We start from the raw sequence: 21,706 nt of genomic DNA, 5'->3' as shown, positions 1-21,706 counted from the left end.
CTTGTAATTAGCAGCTTCCTTTGTTAATAGAAGACATTTTTTAAAATTTTGTTTGGTAAAATTTTATGCAGTTTTAACATACATTATTGAGAAAAAATCATTGTAGATGTTTTGTTTTTTGTGATTTTGTTCTATGCAAGAGATATCTGTTCTGCCTGAGGGAATATTACATCAGTGTTACACATCCCCTTTTAAATGGTCAATGACTGTAATGTCCTTTGTTGGCTGAATGGATGATGTCTGTATGTTAAGGCCAGTAAATGCTGTGAGAGAATAACTAGTCGTGTAATAATGCTATCATAAGATAAAGAATAGAAGGTTTCTTGTTAGATCACATCCCTGATTCTGTTTATCTATCTATCTCTCTTTTTTTTCATATTTTCTTTAACAGATTTGTTTAGAAACAAAAAACTAAAGCTGTATTAATGATTTAATATTTCATTCAGTGGATTGAAATGCTTGATTGTGCTACACATATATAGTCAATTTTTGCAAAATTTTAAGAGTTGAAGTGATGTAATTATTTCATTTCCTATAATTTATTACAGTATTTATACTCATATGAAACAAATATGATGCATTAATTCATACCTGAAATAAAACTTATTTTTTTTTTAGTTAAATAACAAGTTTTACTTCCAAGTTTCAGAATATGTACCCTTTGAATTTATCAGGAGATAAATTAGGGTTTGAGTTGCAAGCATATTGTTTAATTGATGAAGTTTTAATACCAACAATTGGTACATTACTTTCATTTAATATTTTTCAAAGTTTACAGTCATTGTATTTACAAAAATACAACATAGTATATGTTATAAGTTGTGTAACATTGATTGAAGGTGGAAGCTCTGGAACAACAGCTTCGGGCTCGAATTGAAGATCATAAGGAGGTCCTTAGGAAACGTGAACAAATAGAAACTGAACTTCATCACACTTCAGACAAAATTCACGACTTGAGAGATGTCATTAGAGAATTGGAGCTGGAGTTAGACATTAAATCTCGCACAGAGAAAGATCTCAATCAGGTATCAAGTTGTTTTGTCAAATGTAAATAAAAGTTTAGGCACTGTGTCATCTATCTCTTTTTATGACTGAGTTACTTAAAAAATAAATTATTTATTACTCGTATAAAAACTTGTGCCCAAATTTGTGACAACATTGTTTTTCATTGTATAATCACTTTGCTAGCAAATTGTGAATCTGAAAGAAACCATGTCTGATCAAGAAAAAGCTCATCTAGAGCTGAGTTCAGAGGTGGAGCAGCTGAGGAACAGTTCTTCCAGAAGTGAGTTAAACAGTCATGTGAGATTACTCGAAGAACAACTGGAGACTCGTGGTCAACAGTTGGAGAGAATGATGTACTGTCAGTCTATTCTGCAGGAATTTAAAGCACAGGTAATATAATATTAAACACATATCAAACAAGGAAGGAAAATTTTATTGCTTAAATATGGTTAGAACTTTAATAGTTTTGTTTGTTGAAATTTATAATGCAAGAAATATGAATAAATTTTAATTATTTTATTTATGTAGTTAGATTGTTTGCTGCTGTTAGGTTTTATACTTGTTATATTATTTTAGGAACCTCTTAACCATTTTGTGAAAATCTTGATAAGGCAACATACAGTTTTATGTGAACTCTACTGTATAGGGTGCGATATCATCTGTAGCTAACTGCTGTGTTCTTTACGACTGTCATGGTCTCTTGTTTTCAAAATAACATTGTTATCATTGGAGAAGAAAGTCAGCTAGTAATGTGTTTTTTGAAATGGAAAATAAGTCGGCTATCAAAATTATGGTCTTAGATATCTAGGTACTCTTCAAAACTTTAAAACGAGAATATATTTGATGGTTTAAAACATTGTTATTGGCTATTGTGTCATATTTCTGACTGTTGGCAGATGTATAATGTGAAAATCAAACTATTAAGAAAATTGTATGCTGAAGATCAGTGGTTAAAGTGACATCCCCTGATGTGACAGCAGTAAGTTGGTGGACTTAGTGCTAAAATCTACAGTGAAATTTCCTATGGTGGTTAAAAGAGATAGGGCAATGTGGCTTTGCTTTATTAAAAAAAAATATCAAGTAATAGGTAATGGTTCATGTCCTAAAAATGATGCATCCATACTAGGCTGGCTATTAAAATTTCTTTCATATAAGTAATGTATACTATTGGGCTGCAGATTCAGTTAACAAATAAAGTTGTATTAGTTACATCACAACTGAACAGGAGAAAGAAGGTACGTATGTTAATTTCAAATAAAAGTTTAACGTCAGTTTTAATATTGGTATCTGTTTTATTGTGTCTGTACAGCAGTTATATAAAGAGCCCTCCAACTTTCAGTAATGCAGCGTATTCATGTCGCTTAATATATTTTTTCTCATTTAATTACTTGATTTGTAAACTTTGGTTTACAGATTCAAAGTTTAGAGGAAAAAGTGGAGAATAAAACTCAACAGTTGGAAGTCCTTCACTTGCCTATCTTTAGTGTGAGCTCTGTCCAGAGTGAATCAAAGGACAGCCATCATCTCACCGTCACAGAGGAGATAAGGGAACTCTCACCTGCTTCTCTGGACTGGGAGGAGCTCAGACGGCTGGACGACAAGATTGAAGTGCTTATCAAAGCTGAAGAGGAACTGATGATGAGAAATAAAGAGTTGGAAAGACAACTGAAGAAAGCTAAACTAGCTGAAGAGGTTAGTATACATTTCTTAGCCATTAGTTATGAAAACCTTTCAGTTCCCCAGTAGTATGTTCTGTGGACTTGCACCATTAGAAACTGGGTTTCGATACCCCTAGTGGTCAGAGTGCAGACAGCCTGTTATGTAACTTTGTGCTTAATTTCAAAAGAAACAAAAACCTTTTGAGAGTATAATGGACATTTTCTACCTTCTGATTACTGCTTGATCATCACACCAATCGGTTGTTGACTTCATGCTTTTTTGTAATGTGCAGGAAGAACAACATGAAAAGCTTGCCCTTCAAGAACAAGTAAACAATCAGCTTCTGCAGATTTCAGCACTAAAAGCTCGTATAGAAGAACAAAGGCATGGAGGAGAACGAGGAAGTCCTTTCTTGGTTGGAAGTGAGGCTTTTAGACAGTTAGGTCAGCTGAGAGAAGCCCTTATAAAGGAACAAGAGCAAAGGGAAGAGGTTGAAAGAAAGGTGTGCCAGAAATATTTGTACTTTTTTATATTTCACTACTATGTAGATTTCTCATTAACTTTCTTCTTGCTTAATGAAATTTGTATACAGTTAGTGGAGGATGTCTGGTTTCATTAAGTCAGTGTTTAACTGAGATGTAGTGTAACTCACATTATGCAGTTTCTCACTATCATAATTCACCCTCAGTGATATAGTCTTTCCTTTCTAAAACTGTACTTCTCTTTTTGTTTGGTCATTGTGAATTTCCACATCCATATTTTTCATTATAATTTGAAGTTCCATCAGTTTCAATTTGTAAAGTAATTATATAGTACTTCCACAGAATATCTTACAGCAGATGTGAAACAAAGAGATGTTAGTTTTTTTCAGCTCTTGTTGTTTGAATTGACACCCACTGTCTTTGTCATTAGAATTTTTTTTTAATTTATGCCCCAAACCAGAGGAATTTGATTCCTGTTGCCTGAATTGAGGCATTGTTTGAAATTGTTTATCAAATACTTTTTGTTTTCTATATATTTTTGAGCATCAAGGGGATAGCATGACTCTACCTGGAGTTAGGAATGAAATAATTATTAAAATATTGTGACTTGAATATATTTTGATCTAGCTTGAATAACATGCCCAATGAATAAGATATTATACATTGGTAAGGATGTTAAAAGGTCATAATAAAATAATTTGACATTTCAACACTGTGAAATAGAGAATTTTACCTTTATTCAAGCTGGTCAGAATATAAATAACTAACCTTCATTCACACTCTATAAACTACCTAATCTGAAAATGAATCAAACTATTAACAAATGGATATCAAACTTCCAAACAGATAGAACAGCTCAAGTGAGAGTCGACAAAACCTTATCAAAATCTTTCAAAATAACTGCAGTGGTGCACCAAGGATCTGTCCTCTTGTCATTCCTTTAAATTATTTTCTTTAGTGATGTACCTTTTCCTGGTCTAACTTACAATTCACAATATGCAGACAACATTGCTATCTGGAGTATTTCTGTAAACCCGCTAATGGCCATGTCTCGCATTTAGGAAACACTAAATACTGTCACAAGAGGGACCAACAAGTGGAGAGTGGTTTTAAACCCAACAAAAATGGAAGCAATCACTTTTTATAGGAAATTAAAAAGGCACAGAAAAACTCTAGAAAAGTAAAGATCTCGCTGGCAATATGCCTATTAACACGAGCAAACACATCACATTCCTTGGCATCACTTTTGACTCCAGATTAATATGGAAAAAACATGTTAACAACATCCATTTATCTATCAAAAATTCATTTCACATTTGATGACCATAACTAACAAACACTCACTGCTCACCAAAAACCATAATTCAAATGTACAAGGCTTACATCTGTCCGTTGATAGAATATAACGTCAAATCACATAATGTCTAACAACACACTACAGGAGATCCAAATACAACAAAATATTAAGAGCAGCAAACAGACTACCAACATACACACCTGTCAGCTATGTACACAAAATCAGTAATCTACCCACCCTCGGAAACAGGCTCACAGAAATGTCTTACAAATAGCAGAACACAGAAACGAACGTCATTATGTAAATCAGCCAACACTCCTACAAAATACATCTCGTCATATGACATATTTCAACAATTACAAACCACTCGACAAAATACATAATTATAAATAAGGAGAATATATATTTATGCTTATATGTATTACTTTTCAGATCCAGGCACAGAACAGGTAAAACATTCAGCATCTGTCCTGTGAAAGTGGGTTTTTTTACTCATCTTATAAAGATCTATTACTTTATTAAAACAGCACAACACATCGTATACTGAAAACCTCTCTGTTCTCTGATCCAATTTTTGAATTCATTTTAGCCTAACCACTTCCCATTGAATATGAACTTCTCCATGATGAAAGATGACATAATACCACATTTAATTCATGGTAATAAACTTGTATCAAGCATCACCAAGTACATAACTCACATTATGCAGTTTCTCACTATCATAATTCACCCTCAGTGATATAGTCTTTCCTTTCTAAAACTGTACTTCTCTTTTTGTTTGGTCATTGTGAATTTCCACATCCATATTTTTCATTATAATTTGAAGTTCCATCAGTTTCAATTTGTAAAGTAATTATATAGTACTTCCACAGAATATCTTACAGCAGATGTGAAACAAAGAGATGTTAGTTTTTTTCAGCTCTTGTTGTTTGAATTGACACCCACTGTCTTTGTCATTAGAATTTTTTTTTAATTTATGCCCCAAACCAGAGGAATTTGATTCCTGTCGCCTGAATTGAGGCATTGTTTGAAATTGTTTATCAAATACTTTTGTTTTCTATATATTTTTGAGCATCAAGGGGATAGCATGACTCTACCTGGAGTTAGGAATGAAATAATTATTAAAATATTGTGACTTGAATATATTTTGATCTAGCTTGAATAACATGCCCAATGAATAAGATATTATACATTGGTAAGGATGTTAAAAGGTCATAATAAAATAATTTGACATTTCAACACTGTGAAATAGAGAATTTTACCTTTATTCAAGCTGGTCAGAATATAAATAACTAACCTTCATTCACACTCTATAAACTACCTAATCTGAAAATGAATCAAACTATTAACAAATGGATATCAAACTTCCAAACAGATAGAACAGCTCAAGTGAGAGTCGACAAAACCTTATCAAAATCTTTCAAAATAACTGCAGTGGTGCACCAAGGATCTGTCCTCTTGTCATTCCTTTAAATTATTTTCTTTAGTGATGTACCTTTTCCTGGTCTAACTTACAATTCACAATATGCAGACAACATTGCTATCTGGAGTATTTCTGTAAACCCGCTAATGGCCATGTCTCGCATTTAGGAAACACTAAATACTGTCACAAGAGGGACCAACAAGTGGAGAGTGGTTTTAAACCCAACAAAAATGGAAGCAATCACTTTTTATAGGAAATTAAAAAGGCACAGAAAAACTCTAGAAAAAGTAAAGATCTCGCTTGGCAATATGCCTATTAACACGAAGCAAACACATCACATTCCTTGGCATCACTTTTGACTCCAGATTAATATGGAAAAAACATGTTAACAACATCCATTTATCTATCAAAAAATTCATTTCACATTTGATGACCATAACTAACAAACACTCACTGCTCACCAAAAACCATAATTCAAATGTACAAGGCTTACATCTGTCCGCTGATAGAATATAACGCCAAATCACATAATGTCTAACAACACACTACAGGAGATCCAAATACAACAAAATATTAAGAGCAGCAAACAGACTACCAACATACACACCTGTCAGCTATGTACACAAAATCAGTAATCTACCCACCCTCGGAAACAGGCTCACAGAAATGTCTTACAAATAGCAGAACACAGAAACGAACGTCATTATGTAAATCAGCCAACACTCCTACAAAATACATCTCGTCATATGACATATTTCAACAATTACAAACCACTCGACAAAATACATAATTATAAATAAGGAGAATATATATTTATGCTTATATGTATTACTTTTCAGATCCAGGCACAGAACAGGTAAAACATTCAGCATCTGTCCTGTGAAAGTGGGTTTTTTTACTCATCTTATAAAGATCTATTACTTTATTAAAACAGCACAACACATCGTATACTGAAAACCTCTCTGTTCTCTGATCCAATTTTTGAATTCATTTTAGCCTAACCACTTCCCATTGAATATGAACTTCTCCATGATGAAAGATGACATAATACCACATTTAATTCATGGTAATAAACTTGTATCAAGCATCACCAAGTACATAACTCACATTATGCAGTTTCTCACTATCATAATTCACCCTCAGTGATATAGTCTTTCCTTTCTAAAACTGTACTTCTCTTTTTTGTTTGGTCATTGTGAATTTCCACATCCATATTTTTCATTATAATTTGAAGTTCCATCAGTTTCAATTTGTAAAGTAATTATATAGTACTTCCACAGAATATCTTACAGCAGATGTGAAACAAAGAGATGTTAGTTTTTTTCAGCTCTTGTTGTTTGAATTGACACCCACTGTCTTTGTCATTAGAATTTTTTTTTAATTTATGCCCCAAACCAGAGGAATTTGATTCCTGTCGCCTGAATTGAGGCATTGTTTGAAATTGTTTATCAAATACTTTTGTTTTTCTATATATTTTGAGCATCAAGGGGATAGCATGACTCTACCTGGAGTTAGGAATGAAATAATTATTAAAATATTGTGACTTGAATATATTTTGATCTAGCTTGAATAACATGCCCAATGAATAAGATATTATACATTGGTAAGGATGTTAAAAGGTCATAATAAAATAATTTGACATTTCAACACTGTGAAATAGAGAATTTTACCTTTATTCAAGCTGGTCAGAATATAAATAACTAACCTTCATTCACACTCTATAAACTACCTAATCTGAAAATGAATCAAACTATTAACAAATGGATATCAAACTTCCAAACAGATAGAACAGCTCAAGTGAGAGTCGACAAAACCTTATCAAAATCTTTCAAAATAACTGCAGTGGTGCACCAAGGATCTGTCCTCTTGTCATTCCTTTAAATTATTTTCTTTAGTGATGTACCTTTTCCTGGTCTAACTTACAATTCACAATATGCAGACAACATTGCTATCTGGAGTATTTCTGTAAACCCGCTAATGGCCATGTCTCGCATTTAGGAAACACTAAATACTGTCACAAGAGGGACCAACAAGTGGAGAGTGGTTTTAAACCCAACAAAAATGGAAGCAATCACTTTTTATAGGAAATTAAAAAGGCACAGAAAAACTCTAGAAAAAGTAAAGATCTCGCTTGGCAATATGCCTATTAACACGAGCAAACACATCACATTCCTTGGCATCACTTTTGACTCCAGATTAATATGGAAAAAACATGTTAACAACATCCATTTATCTATCAAAAAATTCATTTCACATTTGATGACCATAACTAACAAACACTCACTGCTCACCAAAAACCATAATTCAAATGTACAAGGCTTACATCTGTCCGTTGATAGAATATAACGTCAAATCACATAATGTCTAACAACACACTACAGGAGATCCAAATACAACAAAATATTAAGAGCAGCAAACAGACTACCAACATACACACCTGTCAGCTATGTACACAAAATCAGTAATCTACCCACCCTCGGGAAACAGGCTCACAGAAATGTCTTACAAATAGCAGAACACAGAAACGAACGTCATTATGTAAATCAGCCAACACTCCTACAAAATACATCTCGTCATATGACATATTTCAACAATTACAAACCACTCGACAAAATACATAATTATAAATAAGGAGAATATATATTTATGCTTATATGTATTACTTTTCAGATCCAGGCACAGAACAGGTAAAACATTCAGCATCTGTCCTGTGAAAGTGGGTTTTTTTACTCATCTTATAAAGATCTATTACTTTATTAAAACAGCACAACACATCGTATACTGAAAACCTCTCTGTTCTCTGATCCAATTTTTGAATTCATTTTAGCCTAACCACTTCCCATTGAATATGAACTTCTCCATGATGAAAGATGACATAATACCACATTTAATTCATGGTAATAAACTTGTATCAAGCATCACCAAGTACATAACTCACATTATGCAGTTTCTCACTATCATAATTCACCCTCAGTGATATAGTCTTTCCTTTCTAAAACTGTACTTCTCTTTTTTTGTTTGGTCATTGTGAATTTCCACATCCATATTTTTCATTATAATTTGAAGTTCCATCAGTTTCAATTTGTAAAGTAATTATATAGTACTTCCACAGAATATCTTACAGCAGATGTGAAACAAAGAGATGTTAGTTTTTTCAGCTCTTGTTGTTTGAATTGACACCCACTGTCTTTGTCATTAGAATTTTTTTTTAATTTATGCCCCAAACCAGAGGAATTTGATTCCTGTCGCCTGAATTGAGGCATTGTTTGAAATTGTTTATCAAATACTTTTTGTTTTCTATATATTTTTGAGCATCAAGGGGATAGCATGACTCTACCTGGAGTTAGGAATGAAATAATTATTAAAATATTGTGACTTGAATATATTTTGATCTAGCTTGAATAACATGCCCAATGAATAAGATATTATACATTGGTAAGGATGTTAAAAGGTCATAATAAAATAATTTGACATTTCAACACTGTGAAATAGAGAATTTTACCTTTATTCAAGCTGGTCAGAATATAAATAACTAACCTTCATTCACACTCTATAAACTACCTAATCTGAAAATGAATCAAACTATTAACAAATGGATATCAAACTTCCAAACAGATAGAACAGCTCAAGTGAGAGTCGACAAAACCTTATCAAAATCTTTCAAAATAACTGCAGTGGTGCACCAAGGATCTGTCCTCTTGTCATTCCTTTAAATTATTTTCTTTAGTGATGTACCTTTTCCTGGTCTAACTTACAATTCACAATATGCAGACAACATTGCTATCTGGAGTATTTCTGTAAACCCGCTAATGGCCATGTCTCGCATTTAGGAAACACTAAATACTGTCACAAGAGGGACCAACAAGTGGAGAGTGGTTTTAAACCCAACAAAAATGGAAGCAATCACTTTTTATAGGAAATTAAAAAGGCACAGAAAAACTCTAGAAAAAGTAAAGATCTCGCTTGGCAATATGCCTATTAACACGAGCAAACACATCACATTCCTTGGCATCACTTTTGACTCCAGATTAATATGGAAAAAACATGTTAACAACATCCATTTATCTATCAAAAAATTCATTTCACATTTGATGACCATAACTAACAAACACTCACTGCTCACCAAAAAACCATAATTCAAATGTACAAGGCTTACATCTGTCCGTTGATAGAATATAACGTCAAATCACATAATGTCTAACAACACACTACAGGAGATCCAAATACAACAAAATATTAAGAGCAGCAAACAGACTACCAACATACACACCTGTCAGCTATGTACACAAAATCAGTAATCTACCCACCCTCGGAAACAGGCTCACAGAAATGTCTTACAAATAGCAGAACACAGAAACGAACGTCATTATGTAAATCAGCCAACACTCCTACAAAATACATCTCGCCATATGACATATTTCAACAATTACAAACCACTCGACAAAATACATAATTATAAATAAGGAGAATATATATTTATGCTTATATGTATTACTTTTCAGATCCAGGCACAGAACAGGTAAAACATTCAGCATCTGTCCTGTGAAAGTGGGTTTTTTTACTCATCTTATAAAGATCTATTACTTTATTAAAACAGCACAACACATCGTATACTGAAAACCTCTCTGTTCTCTGATCCAATTTTTGAATTCATTTTAGCCTAACCACTTCCCATTGAATATGAACTTCTCCATGATGAAAGATGACATAATACCACATTTAATTCATGGTAATAAACTTGTATCAAGCATCACCAAGTACATCCCCCCCCCACACACACACACACACATCCACCTTAGCTCCCAGCCAAGGCAGTATTCTTGCCTGGCCCCGAATCATGCCATTTGAGTTGATGTCTCGTCAGCTTTCCGGGCTCCTGCCTGCCCTGCTTCCCTTGTGCCGCCTTTATCTCGCTCCCCTTTTTAAGCCGTTATTTTCATAATGTCCCACCTCATTTCATCACCTTAAACAAGTCAAATCAAATTACAAGAAAACTTCCAGATAAAAGTGAATAATCTTCCATTAGTGGGGACAAAGAGGAACCACAACGTTCCTGACCACCCCTGTTAGGGAGAGAACTATTCAGACATCTCTCTCTCTCTCTAAACTAAACCCCTGCCAAGTTCATTTAGTTTAGTTTTAGTTCAAATTGGTCGAGAGTACAGATAATTAATTTTGGTTTCACTGTTTAATTTTTAATTATCTAAGGAACAAACTATTTTCCATTGTTAATTAAGGTTACTTAATTGCAATTTTTTCATTATTTCCCATGTGGTTTTAGTAAATAACCTTTTGCCAACATGTTTTTAATAGTTTTGTAAATATTTTATATTATTATTATCAGATTAAATTTTAACACTTGTATCCAGTTTTTGTCATACTCGTTTATTGTCATAGAAATAATCAGGTAATGCTACTGTGAACCATTAAATTCTTATTTTTGTTCGTGGATAAGGGTTGACAAATTTTTAATTTAGCTTCAGACAGTAAACATGGAGCTGGAGGACTTACAGAAACAAGTGAAGGAAAAATGTGACTCTATAGAAGAGCTAGAGATTCAGTTAGAAACTGCAAATTCAACAAACAGTGAAATTACAAACACCAAAAAAGACTTGGCATGTTTAACAAAAGAAAATGAAGAGCTCACGGTAAGATGCTCAACTTTCTCTGTATTTTAATATTTATGTCATCACTTAAGTATAATTATGTAGAGTAAAAATAGGTTTTGTTATAATGGAAGTAGTAACCTACATTTAATTATTAATTTGATATTGATTTTTATCATTTAGATACTGTTTACTGTATACTTTATACACTGTTTTGGTATCTCTTATCTGCCACCTTCAGGGGAGAGTCATGTAATAAATGTGTGATAGCTCCGTAAGAGATGGATCCTAAATTACAAAATTTGTAAACTTTTACTCTAATGTGAAGACAATATTCTAGTCTGTAGAGTGGACAAGATTATAATAAAGAAATTGCTAAGAGTAACAGGTAAAAATACACCACTGTTTCCCACATACGCAATAGATAATGTGAACACCTCATAAAAGTGGAAATACAGAAAAATTCTAGGAATAAACGGAGATTGAGTTATAGACTCACAATAATTTTCTCTTGTGTTTAATCTTTTCACAAGGGTATTCAAACAGAATAAATTTGGTTGGTCAGTTTTGTTTCAATACAGAGTGAGTTATAAGTCTGTACTGTATCCACCCTGTGATTCAAACCCTGAATACTGACATCATAGTCCACGTAGTCGAGCCATTTGATGGCAATATAAAGTCGTAATAGTCTTCAGAAACAAGAACAAGGTATGATCAACATTACTGTACACCAAACCACACCATTGAATGGAAAACAAAAACATTGTTTACGACATCTGCTATTTTCAAGACTTCATTACACTGAGAAACTGTTCATGAAAGGTGTTGTCATGGTAAAAGTACAAAGTAACACTGAACTACTTGCAATCGCTCATCTTGTCAACGATGATGATGCTAATAAATAAAGGAATGTGAATCATGCGATGGAAATAAAAATAAGTTTTCTATGCTAACAAACAGATAACTCTCATACACAATCAACCTAGTGTACAGGTCAGCAGAACTTGAGTGTTTCCCTGGGAAATATCCAACTAGTTACAGACAAGAACTTGAATGTGTACATAACACACCTGCCTTATAAATGATTTCTTTCTCCTGCCATCCAAATATATCTAATAATTATATTAATAAGCTTACTAACAGATTAGTAACTGGCTTAAGTAGGTTACAAACTGTGGTAGTTTGTGTCATCACGATCTTACTGTGAGTAGTGAGTGTTAATCTAGAAAATCAGTATGTTTTAACTGTAGTCAAACTAATTTTTCAGTTAATTTAGATTTTGTAAAACTTCAACAAAGTAGTTCTTTTAAGTGATATAAACAAATCATGAATATTACATGTAACAGACAAGTTAACTACATTCATTGTCCTAAGAATGCTCAATACTTGTTTAATTGTTTAATGAATGGTACCTTTTATGAACTTCAAAATATTGATAATCATTTTGTGTGTGTATTGTAAATATAAATAATATTTGAAGTTGCAAAGTGCACTTGCTAATGGTGATGGTACCTTTTAAAATATTCTTTGTATTTTGACGGCAATGTCCTTTTCAGACTGAACTGAAAATGCTGAAAATTAAAGCTGCAAATGCACCTTTGCCTCATTATATTCAGATGCTGTTGGACGACAAGAATGAAGAAATTGATCAGTTGAACAACCAAATAGAGTTGCTAAAAAAAGAACTTAAAGAAGCAAAGATAATGGTAAAGAGTGAAACCTTGGTATGTCTTCAAAGATTGTACAGAAATTTAGAAAATATATATTATATGACATGAATTACAGAAACTGCACATTGCAAGAAGGTTCTGTTTTGGTAGGGAGTGGTGTTAAACATAGTATTTTTCTAACATCTCTTGTCAGTATGGTGATATTTCTTATTTTAGAAGTGTTCGAGGGGGTTAGAGCTGTTATACACAGGATGTTATAAAAATATGTAGGTTCAAGAATACTTGATAGAAAGATATTGAAACCCTATGACCTGAGCACCTTCTAAAGGTGGATCTTTCTTATTCTTGGACAAACTGGGAATGGTGGTGTGATTGAATGAGTGGTATATTACTTTGTAATACTACTTTCATGTATTTGTGTGACATGAGCAGCTGAGTCTGACTTCAGTGTAGTTGCCAGCTGTGTATGTGTGTGTGTGTGTGTGTGTGTGTTAAAGAGCGTTTAGTGATACCATGAAGATCATCCAGTTTTCTGGTACAATGTAGCTAATGATCAGCATATGTGAAAAGGTGTTGGGAATGTTTTACTTTAAAAAGTAAATAAATATATGCATACTTAAAACTACACTTAAGTGTTTAAGTAAAATAAAGGTGACACCTGGAGACTTTGAAATCAATACATTGTACTAATCAATTTATAAAAACAGGTATGAAAAATTACCTTAAATAAAACCAGGGGAGACTCTTGATGTTGTTTTTACTGCTGTTTACACCTGTCACCATGACGTGGAAAATTATCAAATTGAAAGTGATAATCGTTTTACCGAAAGATTTTCATCAGTATAAGCAGTGCAGACCATCACCAAATAACACAGTGTTCATGTTTTCCTATACTTTTACCCATGGACCAAATCCAAAATCAAGTAAAACATATCAATGCCATATTTTTCTGAAGCCTACTGCTATTCGCAGTTAAGATGGTAATCATAGCTACAGTGTTTTATGGGTCGCTGTCAGACCCAGTCCTGGCTATCCAAAACTTGTAATGACCACTAAAGATTAACATTTTGTAAAATACTCTTCTATTATTTTATTCTTCCATATTGGTGCTTGAGAAACCGCAAATAGAGACCATTCTGCTGTCATAATGTTGACAACATCCATCAGTGTAGTGCTCTATACACAGTGTCACTGTTGACCTGTGGGTCTGAACTTTCATTAAAGTCCAAAGTCATGAATTTAATTCCAGATGTACAGTTTAATCTTGCAAGGACTGAATGTCTAATTATGGGTCATTCTTTTACATTTCATGGGCTTCTGTATCTTTACATACAGTGAGGATTTGTAAAGTTTCTGAAAGGAATTATGACTGTTACACTTTTCTTGTGGCTGTTATTATTCTATGTAACCAAAATACAGCAGCGTAATTCATGGAAGTATGGGACTGAGAAGTAGTATGTGTTATCACATTAGTTATGGTAATACTAACACGTATCTGTGTGACATGAGTTATGGTAATACTAACACGTATCTGTGTGACATGAGTTATGGTAATACTAACACGTATCTGTGTGACATGAGTTATGGTAATACTAACATGTATCTGTGTGACGTGAGTTATGGTAATACTAACACGTATCTGTGTGACATGAGTTATGGTAATACTAACACGTATCTGTGTGACATGAGTTATGGTAATACTAACACGTATCTGTGTGACATGAGTTATGGTAATACTAACACGTATCTGTGTGACATGAGTTATGGTAATACTAACACGTATCTGTGTGACATGAGTTATGGTAATACTAACACGTATCTGTGTGACATGAGTTATGGTAATACTAACACGTATCTGTGTGACATGAATCAAGTCTAAGTTTAGTGTAGTCACCAGCTGTAAATAAAATACTACTGACACATATCTGTGTGACATGAGTTATGGAATCAAGTATCTGTGTGACATGAGTTATGGTCACCAGCATCTGTGACATGAATAAAATACAACTGACACATATCTGTGTGACATGAATCAAGTCTATGAGTAGTGGTAATACTAACCAGCTGTGACATAAAATACAACTGACACATATCTGTGTGACATGAATCAAGTCTAATCTGTGTGACATGAGTAGTGTAGTCACCAGTATCTGTGTGTAAATAAAATTATACTAATACTAACATCTGTGTGACATGAATCAAGTCTAAGTTTAGTGTAGTCACCAGCTGTAAATAAAATACTACTAATACACATCTGTGTGACATGAATCAAGTCTAAGTTCAGTGTAGTCACCAGCTGTAAATAAAATACTACTGACACATATCTGTGTGACATGAATCAAGTCTAAGTGTAGTGTAGTCACCAGCTGTAAATAAAATACAACTGACACATATCTGTGTGACATGAATCAAGTCTAAGTGTAGTGTAGTCACCAGCTGTAAATAAAATACTACTAACACATATCTGTGTGATTATGAGTTGTGTGTAACTTTAACATAGTCACCTACTGAGAATGAATCTCTTTTTTTTTTTTAATTTTACAAAGTTCTGTCATTGAATTTTCTGTTAAATAGTGTACTGAATTGTATGTTTTTATGTCTTACAGATGCCCACCATGAGTTTTGTGTCTGTTAATAAGAACAGATTTAATTCAGTCTCTCAGATTGAAACTGGTGGTAGTATGTCTGTCAGTGATGAATTATTCAAGACAAAGGAAGAGGTAATTTGTATTTTTATTTAACAGGAAGTACATGAAGCTTGTGAAGTCCATGTTCATATTTTGCCTTAAAAAGTCCTTGAATTTCAACAAAATAACTTGAGTTTACATCGAACTGTTCTACAAAATTTTTAGTGTGATGAATCATTTAATTTTGTGCTTTTAAGCCTTTCACAAGTTTTATGAATTCAATCAACTACTGATTTGTTTTTGTTGCCTGTCTTTGTCAGAAATACATTGTTTTGCTTCTGTAATTTTTGAAAGTTTTTACCTGCAAAGAAAAACAGTGAGTAAAATAAGATTCAATAAATATTACTCCATGTGTATGTACTTGGTGATGCTTGATACAAGTTTATTACCATGAATTAAATGTGGTATTATGTCATCTTTCATCATGGAGAAGTTCATATTCAATGGGAAGTGGTTAGGCTAAAATGAATTCAAAAATTGGATCAGAGAACAGAGAGGTTTTCAGTATACGATGTGTTGTGCTGTTTTAATAAAGTAATAGATCTTTATAAGATGAGTAAAAGTGAGGTAAGATTGCATGTGCTAAGTGAAAAGTATTGTATAAATGTGAAAGCTTTTGAGAAATAAATTGGCACAGTTGTTTGTTTGGATAATATGGCAAAACCAAAATGTTATTAAAAATTTTACAAATTTCTGGTTATGTTAGTCCTTCACAAAAACAGCAGTTAAAGTCTTGAGGAATCCTTGAACTCATCCCAGTGGCACTGTGTTGACTGTTTACTTGTTTGGGTTTTGAAGATAAATCTGTCATTCCTGTAACTTGCAAAAAATCATAGTAAATACTTTATAAATCTCAATGGAGTATACTGAAACAAATTGTTAGATAGTGCACTTGCATATCTGTTTCTTGGATTTAGTAGTTTACATATATGGAATTCTTTGATAACTAACTAAACTTATCTGCATACAGTAAAGTGAAATATAGTCTATTCTCTTAATTTTGTTCAGCATTAAGAACAGTACAATATAATTAGTTTTGAATGTTTTAGGTTTACAGAATTTGTTGTGTTTAATATGGAAAGTTGTTTTTCAACTTTCAGGTCTGTTATATCAGAGTACTTAACTGTTGACTTATGAAAACCACAATTTGTAATTTAAATATTTAAATTGTAGAACACTCTTCTGGATGTGGAAATGGACAGTGTAATAGAATTTTAAAAAGTTTAAATTTAAAAATAAAAATTGTTGAACTAAAAATGTACAAAAACTCTGTGTTGTGACAAGCTACATATTTGACATGTTTAGAAGTGCTTGAATATGCCATTTGTTTATGTAATTATACTGTTGAAATAATCAATGTTAATTATTGTTTTAAAATTCACTATTAAACAATTTTGTAGACAACTAAAGTTTTTATTTCTAACATTAAAATGTATACATAAAGGAATCTTAAAGCTGAGTAAAAAAATGAATTATTCGAGCATTAATCACATTAATTCATTGATGAAATTAGTAAGAAATTCAAAGCAGATAGGTTTCATTTGAGGTATTAAATTTTCTAGTGAAACTTCAAACTCATAACAAACCAGTATCACTGAGTGTTTACTTCTGTGTTACAAGTCTGAATTTTACTATGTGTAGAATGTACATGGTGAAAGGGATTTCTAGCTGTCAATTTGTTTAATCCTGTTGTTTCTGGTACTTTGCTGTGCATGACACAAAGCTTAAGAGTCTCACTCTCACAAGATTATTAAGCAACTTTTTATTTATGCTATCCCAATTAGTAAAGCAGAAAATTTTAGCTGATAATCAATATTTCAATAGTATAAAAGTTTTAATTTTAGTTGCATGAGGAAAATAATTTTTAAAATCTTGAATTCCCTTAGTATGACACGTGTACATATTTTCTCCAGGCATCTTGTTTTCTCTATTTTACCCACCACCCCTTAAAAGAGTGAGAAATTAAGCATAAATTACTCACTTTAAAATTATCATTGCTCTGGAACTTGCTTACTTTCTGCATGTTATTATTGTATTCCTTTTTTATTATTTAATTTAATTGAAATTATTTAGAGCATTAATCCCATTAGTATAAAGAAAGTAGGCTTAAATATCCTTGACAGTGAAGAGAAAAAAATAATATTAATAACAATGTTTCACTAGGCAGTTGTGAGCAGATCATAGTAACTTCTGGATAATGTTATTCAATAGTGTAACGTGAGTTACACATTCCTTAAGAGATTTACAACTCAATGGTGTGGAGAGTAGCTATATATGGTTCAAAGGGCAATTGAAAAGGTAGTATAAATAAAATTTAATATATATATATATATATATATAGCTCATAACAGCTTACATCTATATATACTGATGTGTGCTGTTATGAGCTTAAACCAACAAAGGATAAATTACTGTAGTTTCTTGTTGCAATTTGAAGCCATTTTAGAAAGAGAAAAGGGGTAACTTAAATTTACTTAGATTTAGGAAGGGGGTTACAAGGTTGGTCAAATTGACCAATCTCATATAGAGATAGGGTAAATACAATAACAGATAAAATAAGTTTTACTGCAAGAAATGTTTGAAAAGTACTTACGAGGTTTTAGGGATTTACAGAAAAGAAATTTGATATTTTTAAGATTAGGAAAAGTATCTTTAATCTCAATATGAAAATTAGTTTGCATGTGGACAATTCAAAACAAATTTTCAATATATTCATGGACAAATATTTATTATAGTTTATTAAAAACACTTCACTAAAATATATGATTTTCTTATGTGTCAAAGATTGTAATGTTAACTGAAAGACTGACAAATTTTGTGAAGATATATACTCTACTGTAGAAGTTAGAAATATTAAATCTATGAAGGCTTTAAATGAGTACAAAGAGGTCATGTCGTCAATCAAATTGACCATGACCGAGTTGAGAGAGTTAACTAAGGATACACAAAAAGTTCTTAAAAACTGTTAATATGTGAAAATTGACAATGACATGTACTGGTTTGTTTTAATCCATTTGTAAGACCAATAACATCTAACAAATTGCTAAAAGTTAAGAAACTAAATTTAAAGGACTGAAGCTTGAGGAACTGAAATGTCTTGGTCATCAAATATGACCATTTAGAATTATGTATATTCTTAATAATATTTACATTAGGTGTTTGATTATGAAATTCACTAAAGGATTATAAAAAAATTAAAAAATCAAAGTTTGATTATTCTGAAGAACATGTACGATGCATAATTTTATGCAGTGATCTTTGCATAACAAGCAATATTTATATTTTTAATAAAATTTCTTTTTTTCTTTTTAAAGGCTCAAGAGCTACAACAAATAATAGAAAACCAAACAAAGAATCTGGAAAACAAAGACAGAGTATTAGCTGAAAAGGAACTGGGATTCCAGAAAACCAGTGACTCGCTTTACGGCCAAATTGTATCTCTGAACAAAGAGGCAGAAGAGAAAGACAATAAGATGTTAGTTTTGAAGAAAGAGAATGATGCTCTTCAAACGCAAGTCAACAGTCTTCTTGAAGAAGTTGAAAGTTTGAATCAGTATCAGGTACCTGTGATGGTTTATACTGCTTTAACAGTTTTAGTTGCAGGTTAATAGATGAGCACCTAAGCTTCGATTGGCTGCACTGCTTTCATACTAACCATCTAATTCTGTTAATTAATTTTTTTTTTTTTCATTTTCTCTGCTAATTGCATTTTAATCTAGTCAGGGACATTAATTTGTGCTTTTAATTTAGTATTTTTGATGTCTATTGTACATTTGTATTAATACAGAAATAATATTCACTAGAGAAACTTGTGATTATTGTTAGTAGTTTTCAAATTAAGTTGTTACTGCAGACTGAAAAGTAAAAAATACAGTAGTATAGTTTCAAAATTAATGTTCTCTATATGTATATATACATGTATTGTAGGTTTCTGTTTAGTATACACTTTTAAAATACTTTGGTTGTAGAGAGCTTCTTTTAATTTCAACATTCTGTCAAAGACCTTAAATTTATACTTTAGACCTTAGATTTAGTCAGTACAATGTTGTCTTGTGACAAACATTTCCCTGAAGGAAACAAACAATTTTGCTGCTTTATTGTGAGGTAATCTCTTCAGAAGTTTATCCTATATTAATTCACACTGTGTGAAATTGCACACGGTGACTAAAATGCACCTATAAGGTAACTCAGTCAAGATAGAGGTCTACGAGCAGGGTTGCATGATTGTTAGACTTGAATTTGACAGCATATTTTGTGTTTCTTACAGTTTCATCTACATGAGGTGTAGCCTCCATGTGGGATAACTATAGAGGTAATTTAGGATATTGGATGATCTTGATTCATACAGTGGGGTCTCTGTGATTTAGATGTATAAGGAATTTCCATTTGTCACAAAATATTAATGTTTTTATTGAAATTTATTTTTGGTTCTTAAACCAAGATCTTTGAAATTGAGTTCATCATGATTTGCTGTTATGGTTCAAGTGTAACACTTTTGCACCTAGAAGTTTCTGATTATAAAGCTTTCTCCTGAGTTTAGTAGCTAAGTTTTATGTTCTCTATGAAATCAAAAAATTGGATGTAATTTCTTTTTAAATTGTCTTCAGGTAGTTAAAGAGTATCCCAAGAATTATACACTGTAATCTTAGTTTGCAGTATTTTTTTTTCTCCAAGAGAGTTTTGAAACTCATCTGTGAAGTTTCATTTCATCTTTCTATGAGAAAGCATTTCAAGTTTTTGTAATCAAAATGTGGAGAGTACATTAAAGCAGTGCTTTGCAATCACTGGTCTTCAAACTTCCTCCAATCAGTCACAACCATCTTACTGGTTCTGGCCTGGCATAACCAGTGATTAGAGAGCTCCAGTTGAAATCTGAGATATGTGGGTTCAAATTCCTATCATGGCAAATCATGCTTACCCTTCCAGCCTTGGGGATGTTATAATGTAACAGTCAATCCCCACTATTCCTTGGTAAAATAGTAGTCCAAGGGTTGACAATGGGTGATGCTGACTAGCTGTCTTCCCTCTAGTCTTATACTTCTAAATTAGGGAAGGCTATTGCACATAACTATCATGTAGCTTTGTGTGAAATTCAAAACAAATAGATTTACTGGTTCTTGAGATTTCACTGAAATAAAAATTGGCAGAATATTTACAAGTAAATCATAATTATTTTGTATTGTACTTGCATTCTAGTAGTTTGCAACAGTTTAGGGAGGCAGAGAGCTAATTTCTGGTATTGAAATTATCAAGAAATGTTGTGAATCAGAGGATAAAGAATTTGTAGCCAAACGTACTAAAATCAAGAGAGATAATCAGATTATCCTAAATCTGACATTATCTGTTATCTGCATCTTACTGAAAACTATTCATTTACCTGAATACTTACTTTAATTTTAACAAAGAATTTATAATTTTACCTCTCCATATTGTTTTCTTATCTTAGTTTAGGGGGAGGTCCAGAAAAGGGTGTTTCCTGTAGCTGGTGTTGGGTGTTCCATATATTTTATTTCTTATACCTGTGATTATATTTTGTACATATTAATTAGATAATTATTTTTAATTAATGTTTCATGCTCTCTCTCTCTGTCTTTCACAGTGCAAGGATTGTAGTTTAATTTCTGCTTTGTTAAATTGATATGTATTTTTAAATAAATATTTTACATGTCAGAGTTATGCAATGTTTTGTTGTACCTTATGGAATATTATAACCACCAGTCAGTGAATACTTACTGAGAACTGTGTTGTGTATCACCAATGTGAATTTATAACCAGAAGCTGTATAAACCAAGTGGGGGTAAATGGAAGATTTCTTGTTTTGTGAATGAGGTTTTACACTTACTAAAATTTCTACCAATTAACACTTGACTGTTGTTT

The 21,706-nt window shown here is 32.3% G+C and overlaps 1 protein-coding gene across 1 annotated transcript in view; it reads left to right on the top strand.

The window, feature by feature from the left end:
• LOC143235747 (uncharacterized) overlaps positions 1 to 21,706 on the top strand; it is a 159,571-nt gene that overhangs the window by 85,884 nt on the left and 51,981 nt on the right. Inside the window, 8 exon segments of the mRNA XM_076473951.1 lie at positions 840 to 1,025; positions 1,189 to 1,395; positions 2,419 to 2,697; positions 2,957 to 3,166; positions 11,344 to 11,514; positions 13,029 to 13,196; positions 15,749 to 15,862; positions 19,144 to 19,389. Of these exon segments, the coding sequence (XP_076330066.1) occupies positions 840 to 1,025; positions 1,189 to 1,395; positions 2,419 to 2,697; positions 2,957 to 3,166; positions 11,344 to 11,514; positions 13,029 to 13,196; positions 15,749 to 15,862; positions 19,144 to 19,389 (1,581 nt within the window).

Source organism: Tachypleus tridentatus, chromosome 12 (assembly GCF_004210375.1).
Source record: "Tachypleus tridentatus isolate NWPU-2018 chromosome 12, ASM421037v1, whole genome shotgun sequence".
NCBI lineage: Eukaryota > Metazoa > Arthropoda > Merostomata > Xiphosura > Limulidae > Tachypleus > Tachypleus tridentatus.
The sequence above is the reverse complement of the archived record's forward strand: the minus strand, read 5'-3'. Positions and strand labels throughout refer to the sequence as shown.